Source organism: Thrips palmi, unplaced genomic scaffold (genome assembly GCF_012932325.1).
Source record: "Thrips palmi isolate BJ-2018 unplaced genomic scaffold, TpBJ-2018v1 HiC_scaffold_2, whole genome shotgun sequence".
NCBI lineage: Eukaryota > Metazoa > Arthropoda > Insecta > Thysanoptera > Thripidae > Thrips > Thrips palmi.
The window spans coordinates 8,635,534-8,653,545 of record NW_023144629.1 but is presented as its reverse complement, the minus strand read 5'-3'; the positions used below and the strand labels follow the sequence as shown (position 1 = coordinate 8,653,545).

The 18,012-nt window shown below is 57.0% G+C and overlaps 1 protein-coding gene across 8 annotated transcripts in view; it reads left to right on the top strand.

The window, feature by feature from the left end:
• Positions 1-18,012, top strand: part of LOC117647515 (sorbin and SH3 domain-containing protein 1) — a 38,654-nt gene continuing 20,642 nt past the window's right edge. For 4 of the 8 annotated variants that reach the window (XM_034389277.1, XM_034389273.1, XM_034389276.1 and 1 more), the window contains exons 1-8: positions 1-121; positions 1,234-1,348; positions 1,439-1,507; positions 1,897-2,084; positions 3,381-3,453; positions 6,257-6,295; positions 7,157-7,222; positions 14,591-14,810. In XM_034389277.1, the coding sequence (XP_034245168.1) occupies positions 3,420-3,453; positions 6,257-6,295; positions 7,157-7,222; positions 14,591-14,810 (359 nt within the window). In that variant the 5' untranslated portion in view covers positions 1-121; positions 1,234-1,348; positions 1,439-1,507; positions 1,897-2,084; positions 3,381-3,419. Of the gene's footprint in view, positions 122-1,233; positions 1,349-1,438; positions 1,508-1,896; positions 2,085-2,958; positions 2,974-3,380; positions 3,454-6,256; positions 6,296-7,156; positions 7,223-14,590; positions 14,811-18,012 lie in introns of those variants that run through there. The other 4 variants (XM_034389272.1, XM_034389275.1, XM_034389278.1 and 1 more) reach the window with 4 other exon arrangements.

The window sequence follows — 18,012 nt, the reverse complement described above, 5'->3', positions numbered from 1 at the left end:
CAGCCCCGTGGCCGCCGTGTGGACGCCGCGGTCGGCCGGCGCCTCGCCCCTCGTGGAGCGGAAGGCCTTCAGGCCCGTCAACTTCACGTCGCCCCAGCTCGCTAGAAAGGCGAGGCCCCCTGTGAGTGCCGCGTCACGCCCGGGCCCGGGTTCGATCCCCGGCAAAGCCCCCGCCTCACCCTCCACGTCGCGTAGTCAAATTCACTCCGTTCTCGGCACGACTCCTCCAATGCGAATCCGTTTAAAATCACATCATGCAACCCATCAGCAAGGTGCAGCTGAATTTCTTGAAATTCCTGCAATGCCTGCGTCATTTTCTCCAGAAAATGGTAAAACTCCTCGGTAAAGCGTGTCTCGGAGTGCCGCGTGCCGCGGGGGTTCGAAACAATACAACGCGGGGAACGGCAAGAAAATATCCTCCCCCCCCCCTTTTCCCTAAAGGCCCCAGGATGTACCGAGCGTCGTCCTGCCCGACAAATCCCTTGTTTGCTTTCCTGTGTGGGTCGATACGGGAAATGAATCCGAACGCGGATGACAGTGCCGGCGCTGCAGAGCGCTGCCGAGACGCGAACCCGCGACGGGTTGGAGGCGCCCAGGTCGCAGGCGGCCTCGCTGGGGCCGGCGCTCTGGATATCCAAATCAAATCTGGCGTGCCACTCACGTGTCGCAGACTCCCTGCACGCGCAGCGCCTTTCCCTTATCCGGGCGGAACGGCACTTTATCCAGTTTTTTTCCCTGTCCACAGTAGTGGGCCAGAAGACCGGCGCTGGCGGCTAAAAGTCTAGACGCGTTTTGAGCTCCTGAGTCGCCAAGCAGGACTCGAACCGAACGTGTGACCCCACCAACGGATTCCCCGTTCGGAGAGCAATCCATTGGTGGGGTCACACGTTGGGATCGAGTCCCATTCAGTGAATCTGCACTCCCAATTTTCTACTGAGAAATGCCGTGCTGTCATAATACTAAGCTAATTCTCAGTACTCTACGACACAAATCTATCATAATACAAAGAAATTTGTTTGTAATACTAAGAAACTGGTCATAAGTTACTGAGAACCCCTCACCATACGTTACTACCTTCGCTGTGCTGTCATAATACTAAGCTTTTTGTTCGTATTACGAAGAAAAAGCTCAGTAGGATCTTGGGAGTGTGGAGCTCAAAACGCGTCTAGACTTTTGGCCGCCTCCACCGGTCTGCTGGCCCACTGTGTTCTGACCGACGACGCGGTGCTGCAGGTCGACGCGGACGACGGTGGCCCCAACGGCGTGGCCGCGATCGGCCGGGACGGCTCGGCGCCCCACCTGCCCAGGGCGCCCAACCCCACCGTGACGCTGCTGCAGAAGGCGCGAGGTACAAAAAGACGTCGTCACGTTCTCCGTTTTAATTATGTCTTGGTGGGCGTGCTTGCTGGAACCCTTGTTCTTTTTCATTTCGCTCCAGAGGGGCAGATACCTCGGGGGGCGCAGTACCTCGACGCCGAGGCGGAGCAGCGGCAGAGCGCCCATGGACGTGAGTATGCAGCGGACGGACGGACAGACAGACAGACAGACAGACAGACAGGCAGACAGACAGGCACAGACAGACAGACAGACAGACAGACAGACAGACAGACAGACAGACAGACAGACAGACGGACAGACGGACAGACGCGCACATGGGCTGGACATAATCCCGCCACTGTCATTTGCTCAAAGGGATGGGGTATGCCGACGAAGCCGCCACGCCACAGCGCTTTCGTCGCTCCGTCTCTCTCGCACTCGTTGGGCGTCGCACAGGGCCGCGAGAGAGACGGAGCATCCTGCAGATTGTGCCTCGCGAAGCTACAACAACGTCGTCTTGTCGGTGGCGTCTCCTCGCCCCGCGGTTTTGATCCTCCTCTTTCTGTTTCCGGTGCCCAGTGGACCGGACGGACTACGCCGCGCACCGGGCCGAGCACCGGGCCGAGCACCGGGCCGCACCGGAACCGGAGCAGGACGGCATCCGCCTGCTGAGCGTCAGCCCGAGCGGGCCGAGCGGGCCGAGCGGCAGGAAGGTGCAGGGGGTGGGCCCCACCACCAGGGAGGGGCTGCCCACCGCACTGCGATCGGTGAGTCGCGCATTTTCAATCTACCAAAGACCAGACAGGCTAACCTGAAAATGAGTCAGTGTTTGTTGGGCATGTGAGTGCGTGTTCCGAAAAGATGAAACCATTTGTTTTCGCGTGGCCGAGCTGGCCTGAATCCCAAAAAGATAAAACTACTGTTTTTGGCATGCAACTTGCGGCATTAACCTATCGCAGTCTCACTTCTTAAAATGAATGAAAAAAATTGTGAGTCGCCACTTTGTTTGCTTATACGCATAGTTTCCAACGGACAAACCATAACGAGATGAAATAATTAAACGAGTGCCTTGAATGTGTGTCTTCTCTTTGTCTCTGCTTCAATCTGCGACGCAACGCACAGTGGGCCAGACGACCTGTGGAGGCGGCCAAAATCCCAGACGCGTTCTGAGCTCAAGAGGCGCTAAATGGGACTCGAACCGAACGTGTGACCCCACCAATGGATTGCTCTCCGAACGAGGAATCCATTGGTGGTGTCACACGTTTGGTTCGAGTCCTGTTTAGCGACTCTAGAGCTCAAAACGCGTCTAGAGTTTCGGCCGCCTCCACCGGTCTTCTGGCCCACTGTTCGACGCCACCGTCAACCCGGAGGCCTCCCCGGAGGCCAGGCGGATGTGCGGCTTGTGCAGTAATGACTTTCCGAATGCGTCCCCGGGGCCCGGTGGGGCCGCGCTGGCCGGGTCCGCCGGGTCCGCTCCAGTCGGCCTCGTTAACAAGTGTTTTATATAAGGCGACCCTGTTTTCCTCTCGGCTGCCGCTTGCCGCCGAAATGAGCTGTGTGCTGTTTTAGTTGCTGTTGTTGTTGTTGTTGTTATTCGTCTTGTTTCCCCGCACGCGGCACAAGGACGAGGACGAGGATGATGGGGATGACGACGAGGTGAGGGAGGCGGAAGTTTGATTGAATTAAGGCTGCCTTGGCCTAAACCGCGCTGATGGTGACGATGATGAGCAGAGGGAAGGAAAGGGAGGGGGGAGGCACGTGGACTTCTGAATCTATTATAATAATAATAATAATAATAATTATTATTATTATTATTATTATTATTACCCGTCGTGGGTGTCGTTGTGACGAGACGGCCCTTTTTAATTGGACTGCGAAGGAGGCTTAGCGTTGCTCTTTGCAGCGAAACGGCGGGAAACCGGAAAACGTGCATCGCGGAGCCTCGGGGCGGGGGTTCGAATACCGACGGCGCCAGCTGTTGGCTATCTTTTCCTGGTTTGCTTCTCCTCATTTTACTCTGCGGAAACTTATCGTTGTGTGTGTTTTGTTTCCCCCATCCGCAGGAGCTGCGCGACGAGAACAAGGACAGGTGGTACAAGAGAATGTACGACCAGCTCCACAAGATCAAGCAAGACGGTGAGTGTTGCAGGGGCGGATGGCTCCGTAGTTGGTAAGAAGGGTGCAAGGACGCAGCGCACAGTGGGCCAGAAGACCGGTGCAGGCGGCATAAACTCAAGACGCGTTTTGAGCGCCAGAGTCGCTTAATGGGACTCGAACCGAATCTTTGAACCCACCAATGGATTGCTCTCCGAACGAGGATTCCATTGGTGGGGTCACACGTTCGGTTCGAGTTCCATGTAGTGACTCGGGAGCTGAGAGTTTTGGCCGCCTCAACCGGTCTTCTGGCCCACTGTGCGGCGATCGTTTCACTTTCGAATCAACCGCCCGCGAACGGGTTCGGAGTCGTTCCCATTTCGAGCCAAACTCGGGTCCGGGAACGCTCGCTGGTCAATCCAATCCGCCCCCTTGGCGTGCTGGAGGGAAACAAAAAGCGCGTTCGCCACTTTTCAAAAAATTTGTTTACTCCACGTAACTTTCCCAGGTTAATTCATTCCCCCCCCCCCCCCCCCCCCCGCTCTATCCACGTTCGCTCCCGAGGGACGCCTCCGATTGGCTGGACTGGCGCGCTTTCAAGGCCGCTTCCGCCCGGCTCCCCGGGCGCCATTCGCTACACTGAGAATCCAAACGCTATGAGTATAGCGTCAATTGGTGCAATGCAAAATCATTGCACATGAAGTGCAATGCCTCCCCTTTCCCATGCAAAAGCATAGGGCATTTTCGGAAAGCATTGCACCTATGGTGCGATATGGCTCTGGCATTGCACGTGTGGTGCGATATCTCAGCGCATTGCACCATACGTGCTATACTCATAGCGTTTGGATTCTCAGTGTATTCACGTTCGGATTGGAGGCGAGTGATGCGCACAGTGGAGTTGCCGGAAGACCGGTGGAGGCGGTCAAAATCCCGGACGCGTTTTGAGCTCCGGAGTCGCTAAATGGGCTCTGACCGTACGTGTGACCCCACCAATGGATTCCTCGTTCTGAGAGCAATCCGTTGGTGGGGTCACACGTTTGGTTCGAGTCCCATTTAGCGACTCTGGAGCTCAAAACGCGTCTGGAGTTTTGGCCGCCACGCCACCACCGGTCTTCTGGCCCACTGTGCGTCGACCTGCCTGCGGCTGCCTGCTTCTCCAACTTGCCGAACAAAAACGAGCCGCAAAACGAGTGCGGAAGCGGAATTGCCGTCAGGCAAAAACGACGCGTCGGTGTCAAAAAAGTTGCTAACCTCAGCCCTCCTCCTTGAAAACCGGGCTTTTGCCTAATAGGCAGGCTGAGGTTGGCAGCCCTTGCGACGCCCAGGAGCTCGGTGGGAATTTTGGCCTGCTCCGAGGCAACACTGCGCACTGCCCTGTGGGTCAGCGGCTTCCTGAACTCCGTTTCCCCCCCCCTTTTCGGCGACACTCTGCCGAAACTCCTTGATTGGTCCGTAAAGTGGCTTTCAGGCGAATTGCAAATCCGCTCGCCGGCTCGTCTCGCCCAGCAAATATGCGGGGATGTGGTTATTGACATTGCCGAGCTGCTGAATAACCATCCCGCGGGTCACTCTCCGCCTCTCTCGCACTCGTGGGGCGTTCCGCGGGGGTGCGAGAGAGACAGAGCGACGACTCGACCTTCCGAACCGCTCGGCCGCGTTTGTGTCACGGAGTGTCGCACTCGTGTAGGGATGAAAATGCCCGGAAAGTTTCCGGAAACATTGGAAAAAAACAGTGTTTTTTTCCGTTTTTTTCCCTGGCCTCGGAAAAATTGGAAAGATTCAGCCTGAAAAGTAGGCAAAAAGTCGGGCATTTCGCCTGAAAGTAGGCTAAAAGCATACCTTTAACCCTACTGTGAACACGATTCTGAGTGCACTCAAACTACTTATACCCTGTTATGACTCCTTCTCGTGCGTTTTTTGAGCTTGCTGTTGTTAATCTCGGGTTGTCAGTATAGGTAAAGTTGTAAAAAAGCACAAAAGTGGTAGGTTTCATGTTCATAGTGCTTAAAAACTAATTTTTCCTATTTTTCCTTTTTTTCCAAATTTTCTGGGTTTTTTTCCAACTTTTCCGGTTTTTTTCCGACCCTTTGAAAGTTTCCGGAAAATTTGCATCTCTACACTCGTGTCGCGCGGCGGGGCGGCGGAGCCACCTGGTTCTGCTGGCCCTGTCCAACACACTGGCGTGCACTTCGAGCAGCAAGGAGGACAGGGAGCAACAGAGTGCCTCAGAGACTCGGCCACTGAATGCGCTCGGCCCTCCCGGCTTACGTCCGACCGCCTTGAGCTCTGCAGGCAGAGGACGGCCGGACTGCTAGGTAGTCTGAACGTCGATAGCTTCCACCCAGCAGACTGATTCCGAGGGTTCGTCGCTCTGTCTCTCTCGCACTCGTGGGGCGTTCCACGCAAGCGCGAGAGAGACAGAGCGACAGTCTGCAGTCATTAGGGACCGGCTGCAGGAAGCCACCCTCCCACAGTGGGCCAGAAGACCGGTGGAGGCGGCCAAAACTCTAGACGCGTTTTGAGCTCCAGAGTCGCTAAATGGGACTCGAACCGAGCGTGTGACCCCACCAATGGATTCCTCGTTCGGAGAGCAATCCATTGGTGGGGTCACACGCTCGGTTCGAGTCCAATTTAGCGACTCTGGAGCTCAAAACGCGGCCACATCCACCGGTCTTCTGGCCCACTGTGCCTTCCCCTTTCCGAGCCCTTTGCCCTTGGGGCAGCCGTTGGGTCAGGCAGCCGTTGGGTCAGCCCTTGGGGCAGCCTTGCGAGAACAAGCCCTCGACCATCGACCCCGAGACAAAAATGTTGACAGCAGTTTGTGATTTGCCTGATGTGTTTCCAGACGACTGTGTGACGGTGCGGTACAGACCGAGCCACAGAGGTGATTCATCAACTTGACTTGCTTTCAGTAGACAAATAAATTACTCACCACTAGTTGTTGTTTGACTGCTCTAGGCCGTAGCGTAGCTTTCTACTAATGCAGCCACAGCCATAGACTAGACGCACTAGTTACTGCCTCCTCTAATTCGCACTTAACACAAGTAGATATGCAATCCAACTCTGGCCACTCAGCTGGTCGCACTGCCGAGAACGGAGGGGTGCCTCTTCCCAGCTGGAGGACCTGCTGACTGATTCCGAGAGTCGTTTCCGTCGCTCTGTCTCTCTCGCACGCATGGGCCGTCCCCTATAGGTGTGAGAGAGACAGAGCGGCGAAATTGACTCTCGGAATCCGTCTGCTGGTGAACGGAACCAAGTGGACATAACTTTGGACACGATCTAACTCTGTAGATCTCTATGAGAGGACTCGATCCAGCCCATGATAGTACAAACCCAAGAAGTACTCGTTATAGACCAATCGTATCGTCTTTATGTGCTTGGTACCGGTCTTTAAAAAAAAATAGTCGTAAGTTATGTCCGCTTAAATTGGTTCATCGTTCCATAACGCACAGAATAACGCTGCCTCGTTTTCTTTTCACCACACGGCGAAAACAGTGTCCGGGTGTCTCAAGCTCATCCTACAAAGAGAGGTCCATTTTCCAGGGTGAGCTTGGGAACCTCAGTCACTTTTTTCCGTCGTGCACTTGCTGTTCATCATGCTGCTCATCTGTTAATTGCTTCCACGACGATGCCTTAGTGGACCGATTTTCGGTGCAGTGGCGGTCCGCTTCGGTCCGCTCCTCGCTGCCTTTGTGTCCCAGTGTGCCAGTCTCACAGCAGCCCCTTGGTGTTGGTGGTGTTCCAGACCAGCGCATCGCGACGTCGGGGCGCCGGCGGGAGGGAGTGTCCACCCAGTTCAAATGGCCCGGAGGTACGGGGTGTCTGCGCTGTGAGCGCGGCCGGCGCACAGTGGGCCAGAAGACCGGTGGAGGCGGCCAAAGGTCTACATGCGTTTTGAGCTCCAGAGTCGCTAAGTGGCACTCGAATCGAACGTGTGACCCCACCAACGGATTGCTCTCCGATCGAGGAGTCCATTGGTGGGGTCACACGTTTGGTTCGGGTCCCATTCGGCGACTCTGGAGCTCAAAACCCGTCTAGGAGTTTTGGCCGCCTCTACCGGTTTTGGCCGCCTCTACCGGTCCTCTGGCCCACTGTACGGCGTGCCGGCGTGCTGTGAGCGCAGCGCACATTGTTTGTGCCGAGTTTCAGTGATGTGCCTGAAAGCTTTGATGAGTTTCTTTCGAGTTGGCCGCCGCCGCCGCCGTCTTTCCGCTCTTCTTGCGCGGGACTTTAAGTCGCATGGGCGCGCCGAGGGGTGGTGTGCTGCTTCGGGGGGTTCTTTGTGTGCTCGGCGCGCGCTGCGTTGCTGCAGCAGGACGGTCGCCTCCGTCCAGGACCACAACAGCAGCAAAACCAAACTCACGCTTTTTCTATCTTCTATTTTTTTTTTCTCTTGTTTTCTCTAATCCGCGTGACTTGCCGAGTGTTTGATTCTTAATCCTCGCTGCGTCGCTAGTCTCTCGACGGGGTCCTGGCCGTCCTGGCTGCGGACCGTGGACCAGGCGGACGGGGCGCAAACAGGAGCCAGGGTGTTGTGAGCGCAGGGAGGCTGGGCGGCGCGGGGCGGGGTGCACCAGACGCGGGCATAGCCTCGCCCGCCGCTCTGCTAAGTCAATACAATTCTGTTCATTAATCTGCACCCGCCCGTCTGCGCGCGCTCACAGGCTCACCGACGCGCACACACACTAACAGTGCAGTTACGCCCGAATCAACAGCATCGCGCGTCTAAAACCTCCCATTTGTTTCAAAAACAAAATCGCGCGTGAGTGTTTTTGTTTCTTTTTCTAACAATTGGTTGTCCTGATGACGCGTTGGCTGGGAGCCTTATTGAAACGCACAGTGCGTATACGACCGCCAGGGCCTGATTCCAGAGGATCGTCCCGTCGCTCGGTCTCTCTCGCACTCGTGGGGATGGTGCACGTCGCGCAGGGGTGCGAGAGAGACGGGAGATAGCTGCCGACGGCGGGGCGCTGATTGGCAACTCGAGCTGCAGACTCGATTACATCGGAAGCACGGCCCGCGGCCCGGTCCGGTCGCCGGGGTGGCGTCCAGTGGGTCCACTGTAGCGTCCATCCGCGTTGCGAGTGTGGCTGCGCGGGGCAGCAGGGCTGCGCCTCGGGCGTGGCGGGGAAGGGGAGGGGGATGTTGGTTAGGTCATGACAGTCATGTGACGGGCGGGGCGGAGCGGGGCGGGGTGGGTGTGGCCGCGGGCCGAAAGCGGTCGGAAACGCGTCGCGTGGTTCGTCAAGAACCCCCTCCTCGACCCTCACACGACTCGCTTTTCGCATCACTGCGCTGTCTCTCTCGCACTCGCGGGGCGCGGCGCGGGGGGTGCGAGAGAGACAGTGCGAGCCAGCAGCCCGCGGGGGCCACGTTGACGTGCTCCGCGACGTGCTCGGCGTGCCGATGGCGCGGCGCGTGCTGTGGCGAGCGCACAGTGGAGCGAAACGCCAAAAAATGCGACATCGTGCGACATAGAATCATTTTCCGATCTGTCAGCTTTTTTCACGGCATATGGTCATTTCATGATGTTATTGGCTGAGCGATAGCGAAGCCCGTTACTCAGGTGGGGTTGAAAAGTTTTGTCTGTCTGTCTGTGTGTGTGTGTGTGTGTGTGTCTGTCTGTCAGCACTACTCCTCCTGAACGGCTCGGCCGATCTGGCTGAGATTTTGCACACTTTTTAGGTATGTCCTTGGCTCGGCACACGCGAAATTTCACTATCCTAGCTCAACTGGTTCAGTTTTTATAGCCGAAAAACACCTAAAAAACGGCGAAAAATCGAGTTTTCTGCAGGCAGATCACTTCTGCCTTGAAGGAGGGGGGTCTGGGGGGCGGAGCCCCCCAGCCCCGACAAGTTAAAATGTTACAAGGGATCTAGAATGAAGGGGGGTCTGGGGGGCGGAGCCCCTCAGAATGCACCAAGTTAGGAGTAACCGACGATGGACAAGCCATTGCCTGCCGAAGGCAGGCTAGCGCCGCACAGTGATGCAAAACGGTAAAAAGTCGCGCAAAAAGCACTTTTCGTTGATTTAGTCCATCCCTAAAGGGACTGACGTTTTTGAGCGCAGAAAAGATCGAACTACATGGTGGCGGAACTCTTTTCTGCCACAAAATGGGTAGGCCTATCTTTTTATGGCGCTGAAATAGAGCAATTTGATGCAAAAACCAAATAGAGCGACATGCGGTGCAAAAACTGTTCGTTGTGGCGGCATTTGCAGAACAAAGTGTAACATGTTGTATGTTTTTGGAAAGCTGAGGGTTCAAGAAATCCGCTACAATTGCTACAATTAACGGCAAAGCTCTCAGTCACTAAATATTCGCCGTAAAATAATAGCCAAATTTGCCATTTTTGTTGATTTTGAAGTGGAATAAGTCGAGTTGCGAACACTTGCGAACCGGTCAGTCACAGCCACATGGTAGTACCTGGGGCCAACTTTAAGGTCTGTATGGTGTCAGGTTGCGAAAAGTTGCGCTTTTCGAAAGAATCGACTCCGAAGTCGCGGCTTTGTCACAAATGACTGGTCAACTTCCATTTCCCGAACTTAACCATAATCGTTTCTCCTTAAGTTCCAGCTTTAGTTCCGACCCTGTGGTGGTTGTACACGTTCAATCTCTTCAGAAAAGAAGTCAGCGACCCTAAACACTTCTTTCCACAAAATTTGGCAGTGATAAAGCACAGCGTAACAGTGTTACCCCCTAAACTACTAAAGCTCCGCCCCTGCTGTGGTAGTCGCACATGTCCATCCTTTCAGAAATAATGTCGGCGACCCTTAAAACATCTTTGCACAAAATTTGGCAGTGATCAAGCGCAGCGTTACAGTGTTACCCCCTTCAACATTCCTAGATCCGCCCCTGTAGTGGTCGCATACGTTGAATTTCTTCAGGAATGAGGTCAGCGACCCTCAAAACCCCACAGCCTGAAAATTGGCAGTGATCATGGCACTCTATAATTTTGCGCGACTTTTTTCGGTTTTGCATCACTGTGCGCCGCAGGCCAAGGTAGGTACGCCAGGCGCGGATTGGAGGAACAGGCAGCGAGACATCGCGAAGCCTGTTACGACGAGACGCGGTCTGGCGTAAACCTACCTGGTCTAGTAAAAGAAATGATTTCCCAGTATTGGCTACGCTTGTAGAGCTAAAAATCGCGAAAAACATGAAAATTTTGTACCAAAATCTGCCATTTTTTACACGTTTTTTGCCCGTAAAACTGACATTTTTTCGATTCTGCAACTTTTCTCAACAGATTCTGAAAGCTAAGGACAAGGCCTACAACTTTTGTTATGGTCGCAACGCTGTAGCGAGGTCGGCCATTCGACTTTTTAGGCCTCAAAGGTTTTTCCTTTAGTAAATTTCATTGGAAATTTATTCCTATTTTGACAAATTTAGGTATTTTTGTGCCCTTGAGGTCTGTGTTGCCTCGTAACATCTATTTCTGGTTCTTATAAACTCGATTGGATGAATTGAAACTGGTTGGGATGTAAAGCGGACTGCAGGGGCACAAAAATACCTAAATTTGTCAAAATCGGAATAAATTTCAAATGAAATTTATTCAAGGAAAAACCTTTGAGGCCAAAAAGTCGAATGGCCGACCTCGCTACAGCGTTGCGACCATAACAAAAGTTGTAGGCCTTGTCCTTAGCTTTCAGAATCTGTTGAGAAAAGTTGCAGAATCGAAAAAATGTCAGTTTTACGGGCAAAAAACGTGTAAAAAATGGCAGATTTTGGTACAAAATTTTCATGTTTTTCGCGATTTTTAGCTCTACAAGCCTAGCCAATACTAGGAAATTATTTTTTTTACTAGATAACATCATGAAATGACCATATGCCGTGAAAAAAGCTGACAGATCGGAAAATGATTCTATGTCGCACGATGTCGCATTTCTTGGCGTTTCGCTCCACTGTGGAGCGGCGCGCTGATTGGCGGAGGCATCAAGACGCGCAGTGGGCCGGAAGACCGGTGGAAACGGCCAAAACCCTAGACGCGTTTTGAGCTCCAGAGTCGCTAAACAGGACTCGAACCAAACGTGTGACCCCACCAATGGATTCCTCGTTCGGAGAGCAATCCATTGGTGGGGTCACTCGCTCTTTTCTGATCCCATTCAGCGATTCTGGAGCTCAAAACGCGTCCACCGCCTCCACCGGTCTTCCGGCCCGCTGTGCGTCCCGCAGGCAGGTTGCTGTCCCCCTCGCACGCGTGGGGCGTTCCGCAGGGGGGCGAGAGAGAGAGAGAGAGAGAGAGAGAGAGAGAGAGAGAGAGAGAGAGAGAGAGAGAGAGAGAGAGAGAGAGAGAGTTTAGTTTAAAAATGGGTTTTATTGGGGGGATTGAAAAGTACAGTAGGGCCAGGGGGGTGTGAATTTTGTCACAATGAGAGAGAGAGAGAGAGAGGGGGGGGGAGTGCTTTCCGCGGATTTCCCCGCGACTTGTTGACCTGAAAGGCGGCGCAGAGTGGTCAGGTGCACGGAGCCACGGTGCCCCGCGACGGTACGGCGCGGTCTCGGCGGTCATGGCGTCAAGGCGGCGCGGCGCGGCGCGGCGGGCCTAGTGGCCTGGGCCGTCCCGCGCAACTTTGCTCCGGGGCCGCCGTTGGGCGCCGTGCCGCCCCGTCCCGACTGGACAACTTCGCCCGGGGGAAAGTTAGCCCGCCTGGCCATTCGTTAGGGCCGCGGCACCACGCGGCACGGCGCCGCACGGCCGCGCTGTTTCAAGGCAGTGGCGGCGCAAGGCGCTCTTGGCGGACGGCAAAATAAAATCTGAGAAGCGGCCGCCGGCGAAGCGGGAGCCAAGCGCAGCGGGCGAAAAAGGTACTGCTGGGCTGCGCGAGGGAGTAGGGGTGTTCAGTGAGTACCAGAAGTCGCAGCAAGTCACGGGGGCTGTTCAGTTAGTCTCAGTAAGTCATTGGCTGTGCTGTTCCGAGTGCTGTTCAGAGAGGATCAGATATTCATGGGGCTGTTCAGTTCCCAGTTTGTCGTGGGTCTGTTCAGTTAGTCTCAGTAAGCCATTGGCTGCTGTCCAGTTAGAGTCGCATCGGGTTAGAGAGTCATGGGGCCGTTCAGTTAATCCTTGTTACGTAGTCCAGCTGGTCATCGGGCTTCCGTTCCCAGTTTGTCCCACGTTGTCATGGGGCTGTCCAGTTACAGTTGCTTCCTCGACTTGTTCAGTCAGTCCCAGCCAGGAGTGCGTTGAGCGCGCGTGCCTCAGCCGATAAGCCGAACCCCCAATCTGCAAAATGCGGCAAAAAGTGGCTTCCGGGATTGTCATTATACGCAGCGATTCGGAGCGATACGCAGCGCTGGTCCAGTCCGTCCGCTTTTGTGCAGCCTTTGTGCAGCCTTTGTGTGGCGGGTTCCGGGTCGGGCGCCGTCCAGTTTCATTCCCTAAAAAGGGGGAAGGGGACCGGACTACGCCGCGGTGCCGTGCCTTCGGGTCGCCTTCGGGTCGCCTTCGGGTCGCCTTCGGGTGACATCATCGGCCCGGGCGTCGGGGGGACGAGGCCCTGGTCGTGATTCGGACCCCGCGCCCCTAATGGGATTGACAGCGTGGATGCTTTTGAAGCCGCCCGCCCCGCCCCGCCACGCCCCGCCACGCCCCGCCACGCCCCGCCCCGCCACGCCCCGCCCCGCCCCTCCACGCCCTGCCCCGCCACGCCCCGCCACGCCACGCCACGCCCCGCCCCGGACGGGGGAAGTCCACCAAAGTCACGTCGCCGTCGACGACTGGAGGATTAAATATTGACAGCAGCATCTCGTCTCGTCCTTTGCCTCAGAGTTCATGAATGGTGACGTTAGGCGACGGAAAGTGAGACAAAGGGTTCTCTCTCAAAAACTTGTTTCAATATTTTGAGGCCGGCGGGAGTATTTTCTTAGCCCGAAGAACTTGACGGAGGACGCCAAAGACGGCGTCTTGATTAATCTTCGACGGCTCGACAAAAATTGGATCAGGCATCTTTGTTCCCTTACCCTTTTTCGGCGGTACCAGTGGTTTTCGAAGTTAAACCCGCAGGAACTTTTCCCGGCTCTGTCGGCGTGCCAGCCTGCTATCCGCGATGCTGCATTCCCTCTCTCTCTTTCTCTACACACACAAACACACACACACACACACACACACACACCTACACACGCACACACCTACACACACACACACACACACACACACACCTACACACACACACACCTACACACACACCTACACACACACACCTACACACACACACACCTACACACACACACACACACACACACACACAATCATTCTCTCTCCCTCTCTCTTCCACACACACGCACACATCCTTTCCTCGCACACAGCTTTTCGGAAACGACGAGAACCAGATCGCGCGTCAACTCTGTGCGTGCGTGTGTGTGTGTGTGCACGCGCTTGCGTCTGTGTACATATATGTATGTGTGAGCGAGAGATTCGAGACTGTGTGTGTATGTGTGCATTGGTCGTTATTGGTCGAGTGCCTATGGCAGATCCCTGCTGGGCCTCATAGCGTATCAGCGCAGCGCGCGCGCGCACACACACACACACACACACACACACACTCACACTCACACACGGAGAATCAGTGAACCGCGCCGGCGGCCCCGCCCCGCACGGCGCTACATCGCACGCCTTGTGTGACGCGGCAAAGCTCCCTCCAGCAAGCTATGCATACATCCATAAATACATGGGAGAGCCTGGTCTGGCGGGGGCGGGGCAGGGCGGGGCGGGGCGGGGCGGGGCGGGGCGGGGCGGGGCGGGGCGGGGTGAGGTGGGGCGGAGTGGAGTGCGGCGTGTCGATTCGAAACGTTTGTCGGATTGGATTTGCGCCGGCGAAAATGCGCGCGAAAACGCTTGGTGGCGCGATTCCGGCGCGCGGCGCAGACAGGAGGGGCCCGAGGCGTCCCAGGGGAGGGGTAAAGGGGGGGGGGGCTTCCCTTGTCATTAACGGCACGCTAATCCCATCCACCGGCCCGCCGCCCTGCCGCCCTACAGCGCGTCGACGGGCAGCACCGCGAGCTTCTCCTGCGTCGACCGACCGTGTTCCACTCAGCTCCACGCCGCCATGCCGCCGCCTTGGGGTTTCCTTCCGAGTTTTGAGGCGTGTGTCGCTTTCGGCTGCGTCCACGCTGCCGATCTTTCCCGATGTTTGCATGCACACAGGCAGAGGGAGATTGGCACGCTGCCGTTGGCTGTTGCAGGGAGGACGTCGGGCTACCAGTCGGAGCCGGAACTGGGCCACTCGGACGCGTCCAAGTACTACACGCTGGACCGACGGCGCGGGCCGCCGCGGCAGCAGCAGCAGTACGAGACGACGCCGCGGCCGCCGCAGCAGCGCCAGCATGAGGCCACGCCGCCGCCCCCTCCGCCGCCGGCATCCGTGGACGCGGCCGTCCCAACCGTCACCACGCCCAGAAGCAGGTAAGCGCCGCGTCCGGCCCCGCGCCCCCCTGGCCGTCCTGGCCGCCCTGGCCAGCCTGCTGGCCGTCCAGGACACCCTGGCCCCCCTGGCCGCGTGCATGGACACCACTCAGTCCACGGCGCGCCGCACGGTGGGCAGCACGGTGGGCAGCACGGTGGGCAGCACGGTGGGCAGCACGCGTGTCGCCGTCGCGAAGCCCCTCGCGAGCACGCCGTCGTCGCCCCCCAGCAGCCCGGCGCGGAGCATGGCCGCCGTGGCGGTCAAGGAGTCCGTCGTCGTGGTGTCCGCGTCGCGCGTCGCGCGCGCCCCCCGCCGCCGCGGCTTCACGCTCTCCGTGTCGTGCTGTTGCTGCTGCTCGTGAGGTGCGCGTCCAGACCCTCGTGTTCATGTCGGAGCCCCGCAGCCCCGGCCGGACGGTTGTGTGTGAAGCCAGCAGACTGCGGTGCAGTTAGACGTCAGGGCGCGCCCTGGAGGCGGCGGCCTTGGCGACGGCGAGCACGGCGAGCACGACGAGCGGCCCTCGCGGCCACGCCCCACCCGTAAGTGCCTCGGGACGCCGCCCCGCCCCGCCCCGCAGTTACGTGGTTCCTGGACTAAGTATTTAAGAGTGGAGCGCGGCAGGAATCCGACTCGCCGGCTTTCGCGCTTAGCGGCTGGAATGCGAGGGTCCGCAGGGCCAACGCCGCCAACGCAGGACCGCGGCGTCTCCCTCGCACTCGGAGCCTTCGCCGCGCGGGCGCGAGAGAGACGGAGCGAGGCGCCCCGACGGCAGGCCCTCTGGGCAGCCCCGCCAGCGGCTCGGAATCGGCCTGCAACAGGGCGATGGCGATGCGAGGGGCGATGCGATTCGTCGCAATATAAAGGCGGAGGAATTCGGAACGCCGCGAGCCGCGAGGACGGCGCCGAGCCCAGCGCAGCCTTTTGTAGCGTCTGCGTTTTGTTGTTTTGTTTCTCGGCGCGTGCTCCCTCCGTCTCTGTCTCTCTCTCTGTCTGTCTCTGTCTCTCTCTCTCTCTGTATCTCTCTCTCTCTCTCTCTCTCTCTCTCTCTCTCTCTCTCCTCTCTCTCTCTCTCTCTCTCTCTCTCTCTCTCTCTCTCTCTCTCTCTCTCTCTCTCTCTCTCTCGACGGAGGTGAAAGGGAGGTAGGCGGTTCGCCCAAAGGGTTGGGACGCGCGGGGCGTAGTACTAAGTGAGCCCGCCAAGGACGGCCAGGACGGCGGCGAGGCGCAGGGTTTGCTGACCAAGACGCAGTCCTTCCCCGTCCCGCCGTCACTGCGAAATCCCGCCGTTTACCATGATGGCCCTGCCGCGCGGCCCGGGTTCGATTCCCCGCGCCGGCGGACAGCTGTCCTCGTTTTGATGGGAAGCATTTGGCTTACTGACTCGGAGAGGAGGTGTAAGGTCACTTTTCCGTCGCCTCCCTGGTCCAGCGGGGGAAGTGCCAGTGGTACTGCCATCGAGGGAAATCCCGACGATGTTTTAGCGGTGTGGGTGCGCGGTGTGGGCCGCGGGGCGGATGGACGAACGGTGGGGTAGTTCTCTCCCCGCGCGGATCCGAGCACCGCCACACCGCTCGCGAGGCACTGCCGTGGGGTCGGCCGGCCGGGCTCCGGGGTCGGTTCGGGCTGTGGGAACGCAGGTCGCGGCTGCAGAACAGGCGAACTTGGCGCTCGTCGCCTTGAAGCTCGAAAGTATTCTGGCTTTCGGGATTTTCGGCTCAGAGCTTTATGAACTCACAAGGCTCACTGAATATCCGATTAGACTCCCCCCTCCCCCTCCCTCTTTTCTCCTCAGCCAAGGTTTGCTCGAAATCACATGGCAGAGAGTGACTCGGACCGGTCCTTTCACTTCCGCCACACTGCGAGGATGGCAGGGCGCTATTGGCAGTGTACACCCCGCACACAATGTGGTCACACGCAGACCAGCAGCTAACTTCGCTAACTTTGCGGCAAAACCCCGTCTGTGTGCGGGGGCGCGACTTCGTGTGTGCGTGTGTGTGTCTGTGTGTGTGTGTGTGCGTGTGAGTGTCTGTGTGTGTGTGTGTGTGTGTGTGTGTGTGTGCGCGCGTGTGTGCGCGTGTGAGTGTCTGTGAGTGTGTGTGTGTGTGTGTCTGTGTGAGTGAGTGAGTGTGTGAGAAGCGCACGTCCGACCCCGTACATCATCAGGGCCTCTCTGCTCCTCGTGCCCCGCGACTCCGAGAGGGATGGCGCGACCCTTAGGGCGGGCAGCCTTCCCCAAAGCCTCCCCCATTGATTTCTCCATTGTGTGCGTCCGCGCGTCGCCCGCGTCGCCCGACGCAGCTCGGCCGGCCCATTGGCCACACTCCTGTTGGGGTGTTGTCTCCGTCCCACTCGAGGAGAAGGCGGCAGGATCTTGATGCCTCCTTTTAGGACTGTTTTTTGGCGAATGTCACTCGCTGTTGGGATCCGTCCAAACGCCCGCCGCACAGTGGGCCAGAAGACCGGCGTCGTCGGTGGCCGAAAACTACTCTATATACGCGTTTTGAGCTCCACAGTCGTTAAACAGGACTCGAACAGAACGTGTGACCCCACCAATGGATTCCTCGTTCGGAGAGCAATCCATTGGTGGGGTCACACGTTGGGTTCGAGTCCCATTTAGCGACTCTGGAGCTCAACTCGCGTCTACAGTTTTGGCCGCCGGTCTTCTGGCAAATCCACTGGGCGCTGCGAACCCGCTGCACTCCGCCCAAAGCGCAAACATTTTTTTCGTATTTTTACTGTGCGCTGGAAAAGAGACACAACTGCTCGCACAACTGTCGAACCTTTTGATATTTTCGCCCTTTTTTTAAGGGTCGCGTCCCTTTTGGGCCCGTCCTCCGCGAGCGCTCAATCAAAAGAACTCGGTAGCCGTGCCGGCGGGGCCGGGGCAGTGCCGGGGCAGTGCCGGGGCTTAGCCTACAGTCCGGGCGACACGCAGCACATCCAGAGTAATCCTTCGCTCGAACATTCATATCAATGAAGGAAGCCCACGCATATATACATTTCCGCTTTAATTTGATTGAGTGACGAGGTTCGTTTCTTTCTTCTTCCCCCTTATTTTCCCATGAAAAAATTGCGGCACGGCGAATAATTTGCTCGAAAAAGATAGTCTATTCGACTTTGTTTTAAAGTGAGAACGTATAGTAAACATTAAAGACATTTTTCGGAATGTGCAATATAAATACGTTTAAAAGTTAGAGTAAA